Here is a 17,903-nt window from a genome sequence, read left to right on the forward strand (position 1 = left end):
ATAAAGGCTGCACCATTTTGCAGTCCCACCAACAATGTATGAGAGTTCTTTTTTCTCTGCATCCTTGTCTGCATTTATTATTCTCAGTCTTCTGGATATTAGCCATCCTAACTGGAGCAAAATGGTATCTCAGTGTGGCTTTGATTTGCATTTCCTGAATTCTGAGTGATGTTGAGCATTTTTTCATGTGTCTGTTGGCCATTCGTATGTATATCTTCCTTTCAAAAATGTTGGGCACGTTACTTAATTCTTCCGTTTCCTCAGCTGTTTGATGAGGTTAATAGTGACCATTTTGTGTTATTTTGTAAGGAATAGATGAAATACAACTAATAAATAACATTTTAGTCTCTACCATGTGCCAGGCAGCTCTGTTGTAACGCAGTAATAACTAACTTAATCCTCACAGTTCCCCTATGGGATGGTTAGTGAGAGTTCACTAACCTCATAGTGAGTTGAAAAAACTAAGAAATAGCCCAGGTCGGTTGCCCAGTGCCTAGAGGCAGCAGGAGCAGGGCCATGAGCACGTTCTCGGGTGCTGGCTCTGCTTTCCTTCCTACTGATTAGGAGCATGTAGCCTTTGGGAGCTCCAGGTCTTGCTGTCCATGACTCTTAAGCCCCTTGTACGTTAAAATGGGTCTGGCTTGGAGCTATTATGGGAGCAAATGAGACAGTGAATTATGCAACTTGCCAAATGCTGGATTACAGTTTTATTTGCCACTTTGTTAAAAAGTTTCAAATCTGAAAATGCAGAAAAATGGAGTATTATTAGAATGTAGCTTAAGCACAACAACACAGTTATTCTGGGGGTATGAGAATGTTTTACAGATCTTCCCTGGGCAGGAATGTGGCCAGGCTTTGGAAAGAACCTGAAGCTGAAGCCAAGGCTGACCGGAGCCCAGAGCCTGGCTGCTCATCCCAGGTCCTGACTCACTCCTCTCCCTACCCCCCCCCCACCTTCCTCTCCAAGTGTGCTGAGTTGCATCCCTTGGTCTCTGTACTGGTCAGGGTTCTCCAGAGAAGCAGAACTGATAGTATACATAGAGACAGAGTGACAGAGAGAGAGACAGACAGACAGACAGAGACATTTATTTTAAGAATTAGCTCATGAGATCGTGGGGAACGGCAAGTCCAACATCTGCAGAGTGGGCAGCAGGCTGGAGGCCCGGGGAAGACCTGCAGTTCACATCTCCAGGCTGAATCCCACCTTCCTCCGGGGAGGCCAGTCATTTTCCATTCAGTCCTTCAGCTGATTGGATGAGGCCCACCCACCCCAGAGAAGGCAGCATGCTTTACTCAAAGACTACTGATTTAGATGTTAATCTTATCTAAAAAAGACCTTTCCAGCAACATCTAGTTGGTGTTTAACTAAAAACTTGGAAGTATGGCCCAGACAAGTTGACACATAAAATGAACTATCATGGTCTCTGTGTGCTCATGTGTCCCTTCCTGAGCATTTTCTTCTTGTTTGCTCTCTGCCATCACAGTTTGTCCCTGTGCCTGCCATGTGCCTTCTTCTGTGAAGACAGGCTTCCTCTGGCCCTCGGGCCAGTCGAGGGGAGCCAAGGGCACCTGGAAGTCTGCAGGCACAGGTTTTGTCAGTAGCTGCATGGTGAGGCTCTCTGCTACAGCTTCAACCACTGAATGGCCTTCCTGGGCCAGGGCTGGTGGTCAGTGGTGGTGCTGTTCTGTTCCTGTCTCTTTGTGCCGCTTCTGGAATCCCAGGGAAGGGAGAATCCTTATCGGCCTGCTTTAGGGCTCCCTGTCCACCTGCTATCCAGTCACCTGAGTCTGGGGCAGTGGGGTCCTGCTGTGCCATCACAGCTGGGTGCGACCTACCCGGTGGCAATGGGGAGGGGAGTAGGGGTGAGCAGGTGCCCCGGACGGCGTCTGCTGTAGAGACAAGTGGACTGCGATTGTAAAATTGTTTCTGGAATACCAATAATTATTAATAAGTGTGATACCCATGGTTCCTCACAGGTGTTCATATTTCTCTCGAGTATGCTTCTTCGCCCCTTACATGATAGCTTAAAAGAGCTCGGGAGCCTGATCAGCAGGATGCCCATTTGAGTGTGATCTGTCACTGCTGCAGTTAATGTTTCTCTTTTGCTCTTGCCTTTCCCTGTGCAGAGGATGAAGTGGACCTGGAATCCCTGATGAAGGGCATGAACTCATCCTTGGAGAGCTTACACTCAGCCTGTGGCATGCAGTCGGACACGGTACCCCTGCTTCAGAATGGCCAGCATGCCCGCAGCCAGCCGCCAGCCTCGGGAGCGCGGACCCTGCAGCCGCAGGCGTCCCCACGGCAGCGGGTGCAGCGCTCACAGCCTGTGCACATCCTTGCTGTCAGGTGGGCCTCCCAGAATGGAGACTGGACACTGCTCTCTGCCTTTCCATAGCAGTGGGGGGATGGTGTTGGCTGTGGGAACTCAAGAGCATCTGATAACAGATGCTGAGCCCATATGGGAGTGCTTAGGTTGAACACGTGTCAGGCTAGGGCTCAGACCCTTCAAACCTGTTGTACGGATTGGGTCACAGACTGCTCACGTGTCAGGCTGGGTCATAGGCCTCTCACATGCCAGGCTGGGTCACAGACCCCTCACATGCTGGCTGGGTCACAGACTCCTCACATACAGGTTGTGAACTAGGTAATTGGGAAGGATCCCAGGAGCCGTTAATGGAGTTGACAGGTTCACTCCAAAGCGAATTCAGTCCTCAGCTTCCTCAGCAGCAGCTTACAGCAGCCTCGCGCAGCAACGGCCTCCAGCAGCAGTAGCGGTCTCACCATGGCCCCCTCGGGGGCTTCCCGGGGTGGGGGGCACTGTAGATCAGAGCCACTCATTCTTTATACTCAAGTCTGATAACCCAGGAACACCTGGGTGCGAGTCAAACAACCCAGGAATACCTGGGCGCACATGCACAGTTATCATTTACATCAAATGCTCGGTAAGACTCCAAACTTCCAAATCTCTGCAGCAACTCCTGCCAACCCCCACACCCAGGGAGCCTGACCATTTACTTTCACTTTTCCTACAACGCAGTACCCAGTTCAGTTCTGAACCTCTCTCAGAGCACGGGCACCGTGCTGGCTGGAGTGGTGTGCAGGAAGACTGTCAGAGGAGAAGTGCTCTGGGAAGAATGAGGGGACAGCTGTGCCATCAGTGAATTGGGGTCAGAGGACCAGCAACAACCGTGTCCTTTGGGGACCTGTCAGCAATGTGCAACCCCAGACCCAGCCCAGAGTTGCATTTTTAATACAGTCCCTGGGGATGGCACGTGGAGGTGCATCTTCTCTGTAGAAATAGGGATGCTGAGGGAGGACCAAGCAGGGGATGTAGAGGGGAGCTCCTCAGAGGCAGGTCTCTGAGCCAATGTTGAAGGGTTAGTGCAGCCGATAGACGGGGCGAGAGGGGTCTTGAGCACAAGAGACATGGCAGTGGAGGTGGGGACAGATGCTGCAGGGATTTGTGAACAGGGGAATGACGAGACTAGATTTGGGTTGTGACAAGATAATTCTGGCTGCCTGGGGCCGGAGGGCAGGAGGGTAGAGGGCGGGCAGGATCGGCAGGGCTTTTGCTGGTTCAGAAGCTGTCTCAGGACACCCAGACCAAAGAGAGTGTTGTTCCTACCAAGGCTAACGAGGAAGGATGGAGTGGAGGGCATTGCTGAGGAGGGAGCCACAGCGTTCTGTGAGCACGTGGATTTTGAAGGGGATTTGGGGGCTGAGAGTGGGGAGGCGCCTGGGGTTTTGTCCTGAGTGCTTGGAGGAGGGGACTGGAGGCTGGGTGACAGCAAGTTGAAGGGACAGCTGTTGGGACCTGCCGCTCTGGCCCTGCCCCCATATGAGTGGTCTCTGATGGGTTTGCAAGGTGTGGATGGCGACAGGGAGGCTGGGCGCAGGGTGGACCTGTGGCTGCGCTGCCTCTCTGGGCTTTTGTGGAGGATGTGCAGTGGACCCTGGCTGGGGTTCTAGGGCTGCTCTGTCCTCAGCACGGCATCTTCCAGGGAGCTACATGGCTTTTGCTGGGATTCTCTATGCTTCTAGAAACTTCTAAAAGGTTTTTTCTTGTCTGACATTACGAGTCACATGTTGCCCAGATAATCATCTCGCATGGTGGCCTGCTCTTTCCTGGGAAGCAGAGTAAACCCAGAATGTCTGCAGAGAGGGTGGTCAGCTGCCTCTTGGGAGTCCCACTTTCTGTCATATTCGTCAATGGCAAAGTGACCCCTCTCCCAGCATTTGTCCAACTTTGTTCTCTAGAATGTGGCCCTCTTGCTCTTTGTTCCTAATGATTGAAGTCTGGAGCAAGATCCTTTTTCTCCTGTGAGCTTCTCTGGGTCACAGTAACCCTGAGGGGCCCTCAGAGAGGGGTTGCAGGCCTCATGGTGAAGGTGCCCATGAGTGGGTCGCGGGGAGGATGGTGTTGCTGAAAAGTCTGCTACCTGCTCAGGTTGGTTGCCCAGGATCTCTGAGCCTAGAGTTCTGGCTGGGCTTGGCCTGCATATGCTGTGGGGCTGGCTGTGCCATGTCCCCAGGACGGACTGGGGCAGACCTGCTCTGAGGGCAGCAAAACCCTCTCCCTGCAAGGTGAGCAGTGCTGTTCCTTGGGCCCAGCCTCTACTCACTGATGTTCTCTCAGATAAGTAGGATTGTTTCTTACCTTCAGGGGATTGAAAAAAAAGGGCAGGCCAGGATAGGACCGCTCAAGATTTCCTTTGTAAAGTGAGGCACTGTTGGGCACTTGCTATGTGTAGGCTCTGTGGAGCTCCTGTTTATTAACTGGTGTGATTATCACCACAGCCCTATGAGGCAGGTGGTGTGGATTACCCTCAATTCCCAGGTAAGGAAACTGAGGCATGGGGCGGGATGGGCACTGTTGGGCACTTGCTATGTGTAGGCTCTGTGGAGCTCCTGTTTATTAACTGGTGTGATTAACACCACAGCCCTATGAGGCAGGTGGTGTGGATTACCCTCAATTCCCAGGTAAGGAAACTGAGGCATGGGGCGGGATGGGTGGGTAACTTGGTCTAAACCTGGTGAGTGGGAAAGCAGCTGCCGACCAGGCTGAGGAGTGTGCCCCGGGTCCATCCTGCATATGAGCTCCCTGGTAACTGCCCTGCACTCTGCGGAGAGCTAGGATGGACACGGGTATGGACAGAGCGAAAGCTTGGAGAGGGTAGAGGAGGCTTCAGACAACCTGACAGCTTAGCCAGTTCTTGCAGGAGAAGGAGGGCTCAGGTGAGAGCAGGAGGGCCACGAGCATGTCCTCATCTAGGGGCACAGAGAAGCAGAAGCCACCTGCACCTCACCCACTCTGCTGTCCTGGGCACGGTCCCTGAATCTTAGCTCCCCTCCTCAGGTTGTAGTCTTCTTGTAATGGTAGGAGGTATGTCTTTTATTGTGGGCCTCATTAGCAGGTATGTTCCCATCTTTGTGTGATGCCCCTCGGCTTTGCTTTAGGTGGTTTCTGTGAATGATTAAAAAGTCACACAGGACTTTTTTAAATGCTCAGAACAACTTAATAAAGGGAGAGGCTTTTGTGAGCAACTAGAATGTCAGAATGTCAGCATCTGGTTCTGTAAGTCAAAGATAAAACTGTTGCTTCTTGGGGTTAAGTTGCTGGATAGGGGCGGAGGGCTGGAATACACTGAAGGTGGTGCTGGCCGCCCCCCTTTCTGTCTCCTTCCGTGCAGCGACAGTCAGGCATGTCATTTGGACGTTTTGCCAAGGCTGGAGATGTTATGGGAAGAGTGAAATTTGTTAACAATAGAAATAAACCTTCTGGCATGGTTGTCAAGCCATTATAGGAATGGTTTTCCCATGTTTCACAAGGCTGGTTTCCCTCATGCCGTGTGAGTTCTTGTATTTTTACATCAGTGCATCCTTTTCTGGTCCACACGGAATGGCTAGACAGGTTTTCCTTTAAAAATCAGGGTAAGTTGGTAAAAAGAAAAGGTAAAATAGTCACAGAGTGCATTTCCCTAGTGGCAACCCCCGCAGGAAAGCTAATGGATCATTGATTTTATCAAATTGCGAAAATAGTAAAAATAAAATTTTTTTTAATGATGACTGTGCACAGGAGGGGTTTCTGAGGTGTATTTAAACAAGGAGGAGGATCAGGAACACTGAGCAAAGGTGAGGGACCAGACTGCAGCTTGAGGTCTGCTCCCTTCTCCTTGAGGGCAGGAGTCTGTGTATGGGCGTGTCAGCCTCAGGGATGAATGGAGGAGGCCATGCCCCCAGGAAAGCCCTGGAGATGAGGGCAGGAAGTAGATGGTGGTTTGCATTGTTTTTGCTTTGACTTTGACCTTGCTTTCTCTGCTGTTTTCATAATTGCATCTGACTCCTCATCCTGTGCGTGTTTTGCTTAGTTATATGACAAGTGAGTTTTGCATTTTTGGGAGGAAGAAGGAGGTGTCCCTGGAGAAGTGCCAGGAAGTATAGAGGTGGTGTAGATTTATTCAGCAGGTTATTTCTAAGGTGCTCTGGTAGGGATAGACAACATGAAGCTTTTATTTCCAATTACACGTCCTCAACTTATGACGGGGTTGGTTACGTCCTGATAAACCCATCGTAAGTTGAAAATACATTTAATACACCTAACCTACCACACATCGTAGCTTAGCCTAGCCTACCTTAAATGTGCTCAGAATACTTACATTAGCCTACAGCTGGGCAAAATGATCTAACATGAAGCCTACTTTATAACAAAGTATTGACTGTCTCATGTAATTTATTGAATGCTGAAAGTGAAAAACACCACGGATAGGCTTTCTACTCACTACCTATCCCTTTGGCACCATTGCACAGTCAAAATATCATTGTCAAACCATCCTAAGTTGTGTACCATCTGTGATTCAGTATCAACAACCTTTTTGTATAAATGAGCATTCAATATTCCACAATTCAGGCGAGGCCACATGGAGGTTCTACTATTTTCATTTGGTTAGATAAATGTTCATTTCAAGGACATTGAAAAACACTTGTTCTCATGAAATGCTCTTACTCATAAAACTTTTTCACACGTCAGGTATTCATTGAACTAAACTGGTGAGATGTTTGGAGCAGATGCCCCCACCCTAGTGTGTTGAGCATCATTTGAGATGCATGTGCAACTCAGGACTGCGACGCCCCGGGTGTTTTAGGAAGGAGGGAGGCAACAACTTTGTTTGAGAATGGCACCTTTTAACATTTTTTTACATGCACTCACAATTGTGCAATCTGCAGAACTTTTTCATCTGCTAAAACTGAAACTCTATACCCCTCAGTCCCTGGCAACCATGGTCTACTTCGTATGAGTGTGACTGTTCTACATACCTAATATAAGTAGAATCACATGGTATTTCTCTTTCTGTGACTGGCTCATTTCATTAGCATACTGTCCTTAAGGTTCATCCATGTTGTAGCACATGTCAGAATTTCCTTCTCTTCTAAGGCTGGATAATATTCCATTGTATGTGTATGTCATGTTTTCTTTGTCCATTAACCAGTTGGTGGACATTTGGGTTACTTCTGCATTTTGGTTGTTGTGAATGATGCTGCTGTGAACACGGGTACACCAATATCTCTGAGAAGCCCTGTTTTCAGCTCTTTGGGCACATACCCAAAAGTGTAATTGCCGGTCACGTGGGAGTGGCAGCTTTTAACAAGCACTTGCCTCTTTTCTCCCAGGCGCCTTCAGGAAGAAGACCAGCAGTTTAAGACCTCGTCACTGCCGGCCATCCCCAACCCTTTCCCTGAGCTCTGTGGCCCCGGGAGCCCCCCTGTGCTCGCACCGGGCCCCTTACCTCCGAGCCAGGCCGCCGCGAAGCAGGTGAGTGAGCTCTGGCTGGAGCCCAGGCTACTCAGCTGTGGGGTCCAGATGGACGTGCTGTCTCATTACTATGGGAAGAAAGGAGGGAAACTGTGGGATCTCTTGTCTTGGTTCTCCATTTGTTTCCATTGTACTCATTGTCTTTTGAAGCTTTCAAATTTATTGGCCAGGACTCCACTTAGTTAGGGAAGTATCTGTATGTGTTACAAAGGGTCTCATAAAAATAGTAAATGGTAATAATAGTAGTAATAATAATTTGGTGCTTAAATATGAATTTTACTTCTTTGAAAAAATTTCACCACCAGATCATCCTTATTACCCAAAAATTCTAGGTAAGTTAATTGTTGAAACGTTGAGTTTACTCAGGCACTTGAACTTGAGTACGGTATAGTTGAAGAGTTTCCATATTGCAGGCCTGACTTTGTATACGATCTGCTCGAGAGAGAAAAATTCTAATTCTCACTTGACCCAGAAGGTGATATCCACCCTTTTGAACTTGTAGCTTCTACCTTAAACTAGGTCCATGAAGTAGATATGATACAGCCATTGTTTCCATGTTAGGAAACAGGCACAGAGAGTTTCAGTAACTTGTCCAAGGTCAGATAGCCAATAAGTTGGCTTACCAGAGAAATTGGCAGAGAAACAGATTGGCAGCCCCTCTCTCCTCGTGGCAGGGCTGGGAGCCGGGATGGGGAACGGGCTCTGGGGGAACCCCCAGTGGTGCACCACTGAGGGATTGTGTGTGATCATCGTTAGAACAACAACAACATCTGATATTTCCTGAACGATTTCTATGTGCCAGGTGCACTGGTTCTAAGTGGTTTATATGTTTATTCACTTGTTTATTTATATGTTCCTTTATTCCTCACTCCAACATCTGAATGAGTACAAGTGTTATTTCTGTTCTGCATTTGAGGAAACTGAGGCCGAACTTGAGGAAACTGGTAGAGCTGGGGCATGGCCCAGACATGTGGGAGCGTTGGGTGTGGCATGGCATAGGACGCAGAGCCTGTGATTGCAGCCACAGTGCTGAGAGTCTTCCTGCGACCTTGACTTTCCCTCTTTTGAACAAGTAGTTGAGAAGTTCTTTGCCTTTCTGCTAGAATCATTCTCGTCTCTCTGCTGGCTCCCCTCTGCCCACCTTTGCTGTTCTCAAGCATGATAGGCAGATAGCCTCCTTTCTCTGCAAACTCGCGTGTCCTGTGCCATGCAGGTGCATGTTCTCAGGAGACAGACACTTTTCTAATAACTGCTAGCTTCCAAGTGCGGCTCCCATGCTGACCTCAGCCTCCCAAGCAGGCTCCACTACAGCACTTTCAATACTCGAAAGGTGAGGGAGGTGATCCTCGTCTGGGAGCCAGCGCCGGCTGGGCTTCTGCACGTTGTCACATGCCCGAAGTACATCTGGGATGTCTACCTCCCTGATGACCTTCTGCTTCAAATAGGATGCAGACAAGCTGTCTATGGATTTGTCACTGAGGTTGTTTACAAAGTTACCCAACCTAAAATAAGACCATGAAAATATCATCTGGCTCTCTCAGCGACTGGCAAGAAAACTGGCCTCCACCCGTGTGGGTTGTCCAAATTCGTAAGCAGAATAAGGAAACCCAGGAATTTGTCCTGCTGGTGTTTTTCTTGGGATCTGAGTTCCCCATGAGAATACTGCAGTGGTGTCTGTGTTTGTTGCCAAATTCCTTAAGTCTGCTGGGCCAAGCAAGAGCAGGAAGGGTGTTTCTCAGTTAGCACCACTTGTAGAAAGTCATTGTTCTTTTTTTTTTTTTTTTCTTTCAATTCTGCTTGAAGAGACATTTCTTGGTCCGCACACGGTTCTGACTTTGATCTCATGGAAAGCGTGTTTCCTTAGTGCTGCTGGTCATGAGCGCAGGCACCTCCTGCTACCTAGGAAGGGTGTTTCTCAGTTAGCACCACTTGTAGAAAGTCATTGTTCTTTTTTTTTTTTTTTCCAATTCTGCTTGAAGAGACATTTCTTGGTCCGCACACGGTTCTGACTTTGATCTCATGGAAAGCGTGTTTCCTTGGTGCTGCTGGTCATGAGCGCAGGCACTTCCCGCTACCCGTGAGCTCTTTCTGTCCAGGATCACAGTGGGAGGTGCTTCTGGGCAAAGGTGGGTGTTCCCATTTCTTGCCATTACCAGAGACATCTGATGTCCTTTCTGTTTCATCCAAAGTCAGAGGGCAAAGGTGGGTGTTCCCATTTCTTGCCATTACCAGAGACATCTGATGTCCTTTCTGTTTTCATCCAAAGTTGAAGAAGTAGCATGGGACCAGCATCCAGTTGAGGGTTCCCAAGTAGTATAAAAACAGATGACTTGCGCCCCACGTGCAGGGCCGACATAAAGTGCTTCATTCACCAGGAAGAACTCAGTCAACATAGAAAAGAAGAAAGCATACAGCTTTTCAGAAGGCAACTGGGGACAGTGAAGCGATTGGAAGCTCTTTGGTCATGTCATCACATTCGCTGGCAAGAAGATTCGTGGTGGAGGAGGGACAGGGGAGGAAAAAGCAGAGATGTTTAAACATCCGCATGAAAGGAAGAATTATTCTTGACAGGCATTACAGCCTAAGCATTCTAAAATCCCCACTTAGATAAGTTAGTAGCCTTTCTTCCACCTCTCTGAGTTTCCTTTTTAAGTAACTCCTTGGTGGCTACTTAATGGGCAGGAGTGGTCAGCTATGGTGTCCAGAGCCTTCAGGTCTGAGAGTGACTGTGTGATGTGGCCTTGGTGCTTGTCACAGCACACCAGCGTCCCCGGCGCCACCTCCCGAGAGGGTGAGGAACTGAGCCAGTGGGGCTGCTGCCCTGTGTTGGGACACCCCTGTAGCCAGCCCCTGTGACTGCAGGCCGAATCTGCCGCAGACCTTCAGTGCTGCAGGATGGTGCACTGGGACAGGGCAGCTGAGCAGGTCAAGTCCACACCTCGTTATGTCCACAGGCTCACACGAGGCTGGGCTCCCCTCGTGGCTGTGGCTTGGCTCTTTTGCAGATGCACCCTGCAGAGGCTGGTGGTCACAGGACTCTGAAAAGAATGAGGAATGGAAGAATTCTGCAGGGGAGCCACCCCGGGAAGAAAAGAACCCTCAGCTCACCACTCCCAGCAGCACATGAAATTCATGCGATGTCACCTTTCTCCAACCTCTCTACCTCAGCTGTCACCTTTGAGCCCCAACTATGTACCAGGTCCTCTTTCAGACCCTTAGAGTAGGAAGCGGCTGCAGCATGGACCCTGCTGCCTTGGAGCTTGGCATGATGAAGGATGTGCTAGCTAAGATGAAGACAGAATGGAACCGTTCACAGTGATGTGCCCAAAGAAAGAAGGCCTCATTCTACCTAGAAGGACGGGGAGATCTTCCATAGCTACTCCACGTCCTCTCCACGGGGCATCCCAGAGGGTGCGGCCGCCCCGGGGTGGGCTCTACAAATCCTTCCATGACAGCCCATCCGGGGTTTGGGACCATGTCATGGCTGAGTTCTTGCTGAGTGCTGTGTTAGGGTGCCCTTGGGCTTGCCGCAGGGGTTGTCATGGTTGGCAGGAAGAGCTGAGTTCTGTATAAGCTTCTCTGATTCTCCCGCTGGGAGAGTCTTCAATCAAGCAAGGGGACAGCTTCTGATCAAGATCGCCAGGCCGGATGGAGCTGTCTGATGGCCCACATATTCCGTCTCTGCTAATCTTTGCCCACCTCGAACTTGACCTCTTCATACCCCCAGGCTCTGCTTTCTCCCTGGCATCAGGAGTCCTGCCCAGGAGCTTTTAGAAAAGTGGCTCAGGGCGGGTCCCACCTCTCCTGCCCTGGCCTCTTGTCACCCCTATCTGGGCAGTACCTGCCCTGTACTTGCTCAAATATGTGCCCAGTAGGAGCCCTGAGTACAATTTGCCCAGCACGTGGACCCTCGCAGGAAAAGATTGGAGCCGGTGAGCCCAGGCACCTCCCAGCTCCAGTGAGTGATTTCTGCTGCTCACTTCTGGGGTCCCCTTGGTGTTTTGGGTGATGGTGAATAGTGTGAGAAGTTGCAGAGTTGTCCGTAGTAGACTCAAGCTTCTTGGGTTTTGTTTTGTTTTGTTTTATTTTACAAATTTTAAAAGAACAGTTTTGGTTTGTTTGTTAATATTTTTAAGCCAGACTCTATTGATCTTGCATTTACCTTCACCAGTAAAGTGAGGGAACGCACAGGACCTGTTCCCTCGTGGGAGAGGGACAGAAGTGAATGTAGTTAACATTAGAGGAAGCTTCCTTCTTAACAGGCTCTTATGTGGAGTTTGTTAGTAACTTCAGCAGTTTTCCTTGGTTATTTTAAAACAGGTGAGTGAGTCTTATATGAAGGTACCACTTCTGTGAAGATCATTCTATCATTTACGTAATTTCATTTAATTTTATTTAGTGGTTTAATTTACTTAAGTTCTCTAAAACATCTCATCATTTACCAAAAGTGCAAATGCCTGGAAGTTTCTTTATGCAAATTAAAGTTCTTTGCTCCAGAGGATAGTGTAATTAAATTAATCAGCATCAGGAAACTGAATTTTTGTGGTAAAAATATACAAAGCGTTTTTAGCTGCGTTGTGACTCATTTGGAAAAGACAGGCTGATTGTCGCGGCACACATTCATAAGCTGGGATCCTGCGCTCCATGCCTGTGCAGGATCCTGATTTGGAGAGTCTGGGCTGACCATCCACTCGGGGCTGCTGGGCTCCTGCGATGAGGTTCCCTCTGTTCTTAGTGCCTGGGTGGACCCAGGCCATTGTCGTCCTCCTTCCTCAGACCCACCGGGCCCTTCTCTGTCTGCCTCAGCCTTGCCTGCACAGAGCTTGGTATTGCATGCACTGATGAGTTTTGAATTTATCTGACAGCAACTCTGAGTGCCTCCCGTGTGCCTGGCTGGTGCCAGTAACAAGGAACCGGAGTGGAGCACATTGTTCTGGGCCTGATGGGAGCCCGTGGCCTGGGCCAGGCCCCTCGTTATTCTGGCCAGCACTTCTGAGTTGAGGATGTGGCCATCCATTGTGCCTGGAGCTGGCCTGCAGGTGCAGCAGGTTGGGGTTGGTGGGGGGGGGGGCAGGGACTGCAGGTCTCAGGTCATCAGAGGTAAATACTGGAGCCCTCCACACATGCTGGGGGACTCTGGCAGGCAGGTTGGCCCCCCACGTCACCACCTCAGCCCCAGCTAATGTCTCCCTCTATTGTACTCCTAAAGTCATAGCAGAAAGAAGGTTAGTGGGGGCTCTGCTTTCCTCCCAGGGGTTCTGGGTGACCAGGCACAGGCTCTGAGAGGCTGAGGGGGCAGAAGTGTCCTGGGGGGGGGGGGGGGCAGGGACTGCAGGTCTCAGGTCATCAGAGGTAAATACTGGAGCCCTCCACACATGCTGGGGGACTCTGGCAGGCAGGTTGGCCCCCCACGTCACCACCTCAGCCCCAGCTAATGTCTCCCTCTATTGTACTCCTAAAGTCATAGCAGAAAGAAGGTTAGTGGGGGCTCTGCTTTCCTCCCAGGGGTTCTGGGTGACCAGGCACAGGCTCTGAGAGGCTGAGGGGGCAGAAGTGTCCCTTGGGGACAGCTGGACTGTTCAGGCTGATGGATGTGAGACCCAGTAGAGGACTTGTCCCAAGGGCGTTCCCAGTCCTGATGCTCTAAACCTTGCCACTTGCTATGTTAGGAGGGTCTCAGCTCAGCGGCATCAGAAGTTGGGCAGGAAGCGTCACCACGTGGCGAGGTCTGGTGTCAGTGCCCATGTGCTGGTAGGGAGGGGCTGTGTGACCACAGCTTCTGCTCAGCCCCACTGGAACATGGCCCCCATGTTGCCAGATCTTTGCAGTCGCTCAAAAGAAAACAGAATTCACACTTTCATAATCTGAAGGCTCCAAGTTTTGCCTGTGCTTGAGTTTTCTAAAACCACCCTGTAGGCCAAAGAAGACTGCCTTAAAGGCAGATTTTGGCCCACAGGCATGCTACATGTGTTTATATGAAGACTCCAAGTCTGTGGGTCATGCGAGGAGAGCCCGGGTGCTGTCTGTCCTGGCCTCCCAGCACCTGGCATGCAGTGGGCACTTGCTGATGGGCCACAGGAACTGGTGTCCTAGGAGGGTTCACCAAGCTGGAACAATGGCCTGAATCTAGAAAGGGTGACCTGATACTGGGTTTCAGAATGACGTTCTGCACATGCAGCTAGAAAAGCATCACAAAAAAGACAGGAGCTCTGGCGGCTGCTGCTTATGTGAGAAAGTCTGTGCAGATCAAAAATTCTGCTCGAATCAGAAGTTCAATACCACCTTTCCAGAAGAGCAGTTCAACCCTCTGTAGTGACAGAGTAGATGTTCTAGAAGTCAGCTGCTTTGATGTGTTCTGTCTTAGGTACCACAGTCCCTCTGAGAAGGACCCTAGTGATACAGAGCTCATACCAAGTGGACAGACCAGATTATGAGAGACCATGAGAAAGGGAATGTGGAAAATGCTTACAGATCACCTGGCACACATGTGGCCCATTCTTATCACACACACGGATGAGGGGCATCTCCTACTGTCTTCGGGTCCAGAGACTGGAACAGGGGCCAGAGGTAGCTCAGGGGGGCGCATCTCAGCTCCTTAGGAAGGAATGGCCCCTTCACCTGTCAGTGTCACAGGAGCAGGCGTCCCCACACTGCTCAGACACCAGCGATGTCTCCACTTGCTGGGCCTCAGAGGTGCCCTTCCCCCTTCCTGGGCTGTGCTGGCTGTTTCTTCTCGCGTCAGCCTCGAGGACAGACCCTTCTCGCGTTATCCTCAGAGCAGGGCGAAGCAAACCCTTAAAAGAAGCGTTTCATGTAAACGCATCACTAAGACCATGATGAATCTGACTGAATGAATGTACTTTATGGACGGAATTTGTGAGGTGAATAAAGATTGAGTTAGGTTCCTTTGAGAGTAACACATTTGTCTATAGGAGAGTCACCTGAAAGCATGAAGAATAACTTCTCATTCTCCAGGATGGGCAAGGAAAAGGCTTAAAATGTTTTAGATGATGCTGGACTAATAGTCACATAGTTGGGTCCCAAGAGATTCTATCAGGGAGATCCTAATTTTACTGGTTTTTTGTTTTGTTTTTTTTTTAGCATCTATTGCATGGTGGTTATTGCACATTTAGTGTTCAAGCACTTCTTCACCCTGTGAGGGAGAGACTGTTTCCATATGGGGAAACTGAGGCCCAGCAAGATGAAATACTCTGGCTGGGGTCACAAGCCAACTAGAGGTGCAGGCAGGATGCACACTTGGTCCATGAGGTTCCAGAGCCCTGGTCTTCTCCCTGGCCCTTGCATACCTCCAGGGTCATCCACCTTCTGAGTCTGGAGAAGATGCCTCTAATCTGTTCTGCTTGGGGCTGAAGCATCACCACAAAACTCAGGCATACTGATGTTTGCTGCTAAAAAGAGACACTTTTGTGTAAGAAGTGATGGGAGCTCAGTTCCCATTTCTGAAGGAATTCCATTCCAGGAGGAATTGGGAGGCTTTTATTCTGCTCTCTTGGGAGCCTTGTCCTGGCCCACACTTCCTTGGTAATGACCCTGGGGGAGGAAGGCCTCCCTAGGACAGCACCTCCAGGATGCTGCAGCTTCTCTGGTGTGCCAGCCTGGGACTGCAAAGGACTCTCAAATTGAGAGGGATGAGGCACCTACTCGTGGCCCGGACTCCAGCCCTGCACTCTTGGCAGGTGACAACCGTAGGAACAACAGCCACTGGGGTTGCTGGAGCCCAAGGCACGTGTTGTCAAGAGCAGATTTGCACATGGAGGAAAGAGAAACCCTGAGTGAGCAGAGAGAGGAGATATGCAGAGATGCGAAGGGAGAGTACGAAAGGGGGCCCAGGAGAGCCCCAGAGAGGAGCACTGGGGAAGAAAAAGTGCGTGATGTCAAGAGGACCTGCTTTATTTAGAAATTTAAGATGAGCGCAGCAGACACATCGCGGTGGCTTTGTCGGCCAGTAAAGATTTTCTTGTAGCCACATGATGGCTTGTTAGAGCACATCTTTCTATGTGCTCTTCAAACACAATTAGTGTCATATTTATTTTAACCTCACCATTAATATGGCATAGATATTGTCTTAGCTCCAATAGCTTTTCCCTTTGCTTAATTTTAAAAATTAATTTTCCAGAACTGAATTAATTGCCTTGGGTAGGGTTTTGCACATACATTTACTAATGATCAAAATTAGATCTCTTGAGAATTTAACTATTATTTGAGGAGCATGCAGTAATGTTGGACCATCTTTGGAGAGAAAAACTAGTCCTGGTCTCCAGGTGTGGTTTGTTTCACAGACGGTGTTGTATGGAGAGGACACCGCCTCCTGCATCTCTGGGTGCAGACACGGGCAAGTCTGTCCTGAAGCAGTTCACTCTAGGCCCTGAGTGACTTCCTATACCCTATAGGCCTCATTCCTCCCATTTGCAAGTCTTGTTATTCTTGACACTTCCACAGTTTTCCTGCGTCACTTTTTATGGTGCCTTCTGAGATCCAAAGACATTAGGACCTGGGCCTAAGTGCAGTTTACGTGGGTATTGGGCGACCTGAGGGGCACTGGGTTGGGAGGCTATGGCCACCCGTAGTAATCGCTGTGACAGGACAGGAGCGGAGAGGGGTGATTGGCCCCCAGGGAAACAGATGAGATGCTGCAGTCCCATGACAGTCGCTCATGTCCTCCCCAACACAAGAGTCGGCTCGAGATGCACATCAGCTCATCCCGTCCTTTTACAAGTTAAAGTCCTCTTCAGTCGCTCATGTCCTCCCCAACACAAGAGTCGGCTCGAGATGCACATCAGCTCATCCCGTCATTTTACAAGATAAAGTCCTCGATTCAGTGTCCCTTAAACTGTCACCCTTCCCTTTTTTGCCTTTGCTGCCTGACTGCTCCCATGTCCCCAGGGGAGTCCTGCATAGGGGACCTTTCCCATTCTGCATGAGAGGCTCACGTGGGAGGCTGAGGGCGGTAATTTGTCCACAGTCATTTTTACATGGTAAATGCATCCTTATTGGTTCAGATTCCTCTGGCAGTATTGCTAAAACTGAGGTGTCTCAGGGCCCTCTGGGATCGCAGCCCCCGCAGCCTAAGAATAATCCGAAAGCTCTGACATGACGGCACCTTCACGTTTCTGTGTCTGCCGCTGATCAAGGGATGCCTTTGCAGGGGACTGGCCACAGGGCATGTGTGTAACTAAAGATGAGACAGGAAATCATTGCACGAATCTGACGTGAGATCTCAACCACTCGTGTTTCTCTGGCTTGTAAATATCTCTTAAAATATAATTTCTCTACATTGAGGGGCTTAACACCCATTCTTTCTTACAGCACCCAATATCTCTTGATATCCACAGCTGTCAGGAGCACTGGGAATGTGAGCACTTAAGTTCTCTACATCTTTTGCAGGAAGAATCACCATATTTTGCCAAAAATCTGAGTCTCTTCTTGGCCCATATGTGGATGTCTGTGATGAGGGTCCTGCTGCAGAATTGAAGGTTAGGGCAGTGCAAAGAGTGATCAGTTATCTGTGGGCATTGATGGCTTCAAAGAGAGCTGTTTGCTATGAGCAAGAAATGATTTTCCTTGGCAAACTGATTTGCTAATTCTTACTACTGTTTTGACTTAAACTTTCATTAGGAAAAGGGGAGTTGCTAGACAATGAACTTTTTCCCTTCTTAGCCTTTATGACGGCTCCTGTCATAAATGCGTGTCATCAAACAGCCTCTTCTTTTTGTTTGTGTTTTGTTGGAATCCACAACTTACCAAATGGAGACGAAGCCTTTTACACCCACTGAACGTGAACATTTGTGCTTTAGTTATACCTGTGAACAGTCACAGAGGGTCTTCTGTTCCATCTTGCGGTCTCTAAATGTGCCAGTTCATCTCGATTTAGGTTGAAGAATTTGATGAAGTTGCAGAGTTGAAAAGTGTGAGACTGTGGGGTCTCGGTTGAGGAGTCCATGCTGTGGCCTTCCTCTCTGCCACCCTCCTTGAGTGTTAGATCAAAGCCTTTTCAGTGCTGTGGAAGACACTTATCAGGACCGTAAGAACTGTGTCCCTGGGGCTGCTCAGAGGTGCAACCCAGTACGTGTC

At 49.4% G+C, this 17,903-nt stretch overlaps 1 protein-coding gene across 1 annotated transcript in view; it reads left to right on the top strand.

The window, feature by feature from the left end:
• Nucleotides 1-17,903, top strand: part of GRB10 (growth factor receptor-bound protein 10) — a 161,413-nt gene that overhangs the window by 91,421 nt on the left and 52,089 nt on the right. The window contains exons 4-5 of the mRNA XM_008569871.1: nt 2,128-2,347; nt 7,670-7,811. Coding sequence (XP_008568093.1) covers nt 2,154-2,347; nt 7,670-7,811 — 336 coding nt within the window. The 5' untranslated portion in view covers nt 2,128-2,153. The remainder of the gene's footprint in view (nt 1-2,127; nt 2,348-7,669; nt 7,812-17,903) is intronic.

The sequence above is a fragment of the Galeopterus variegatus genome, unplaced genomic scaffold, assembly GCF_000696425.1.
Source record: "Galeopterus variegatus unplaced genomic scaffold, G_variegatus-3.0.2 Scaffold540, whole genome shotgun sequence".
NCBI classification, from domain to species: Eukaryota; Metazoa; Chordata; class Mammalia; order Dermoptera; family Cynocephalidae; genus Galeopterus; species Galeopterus variegatus.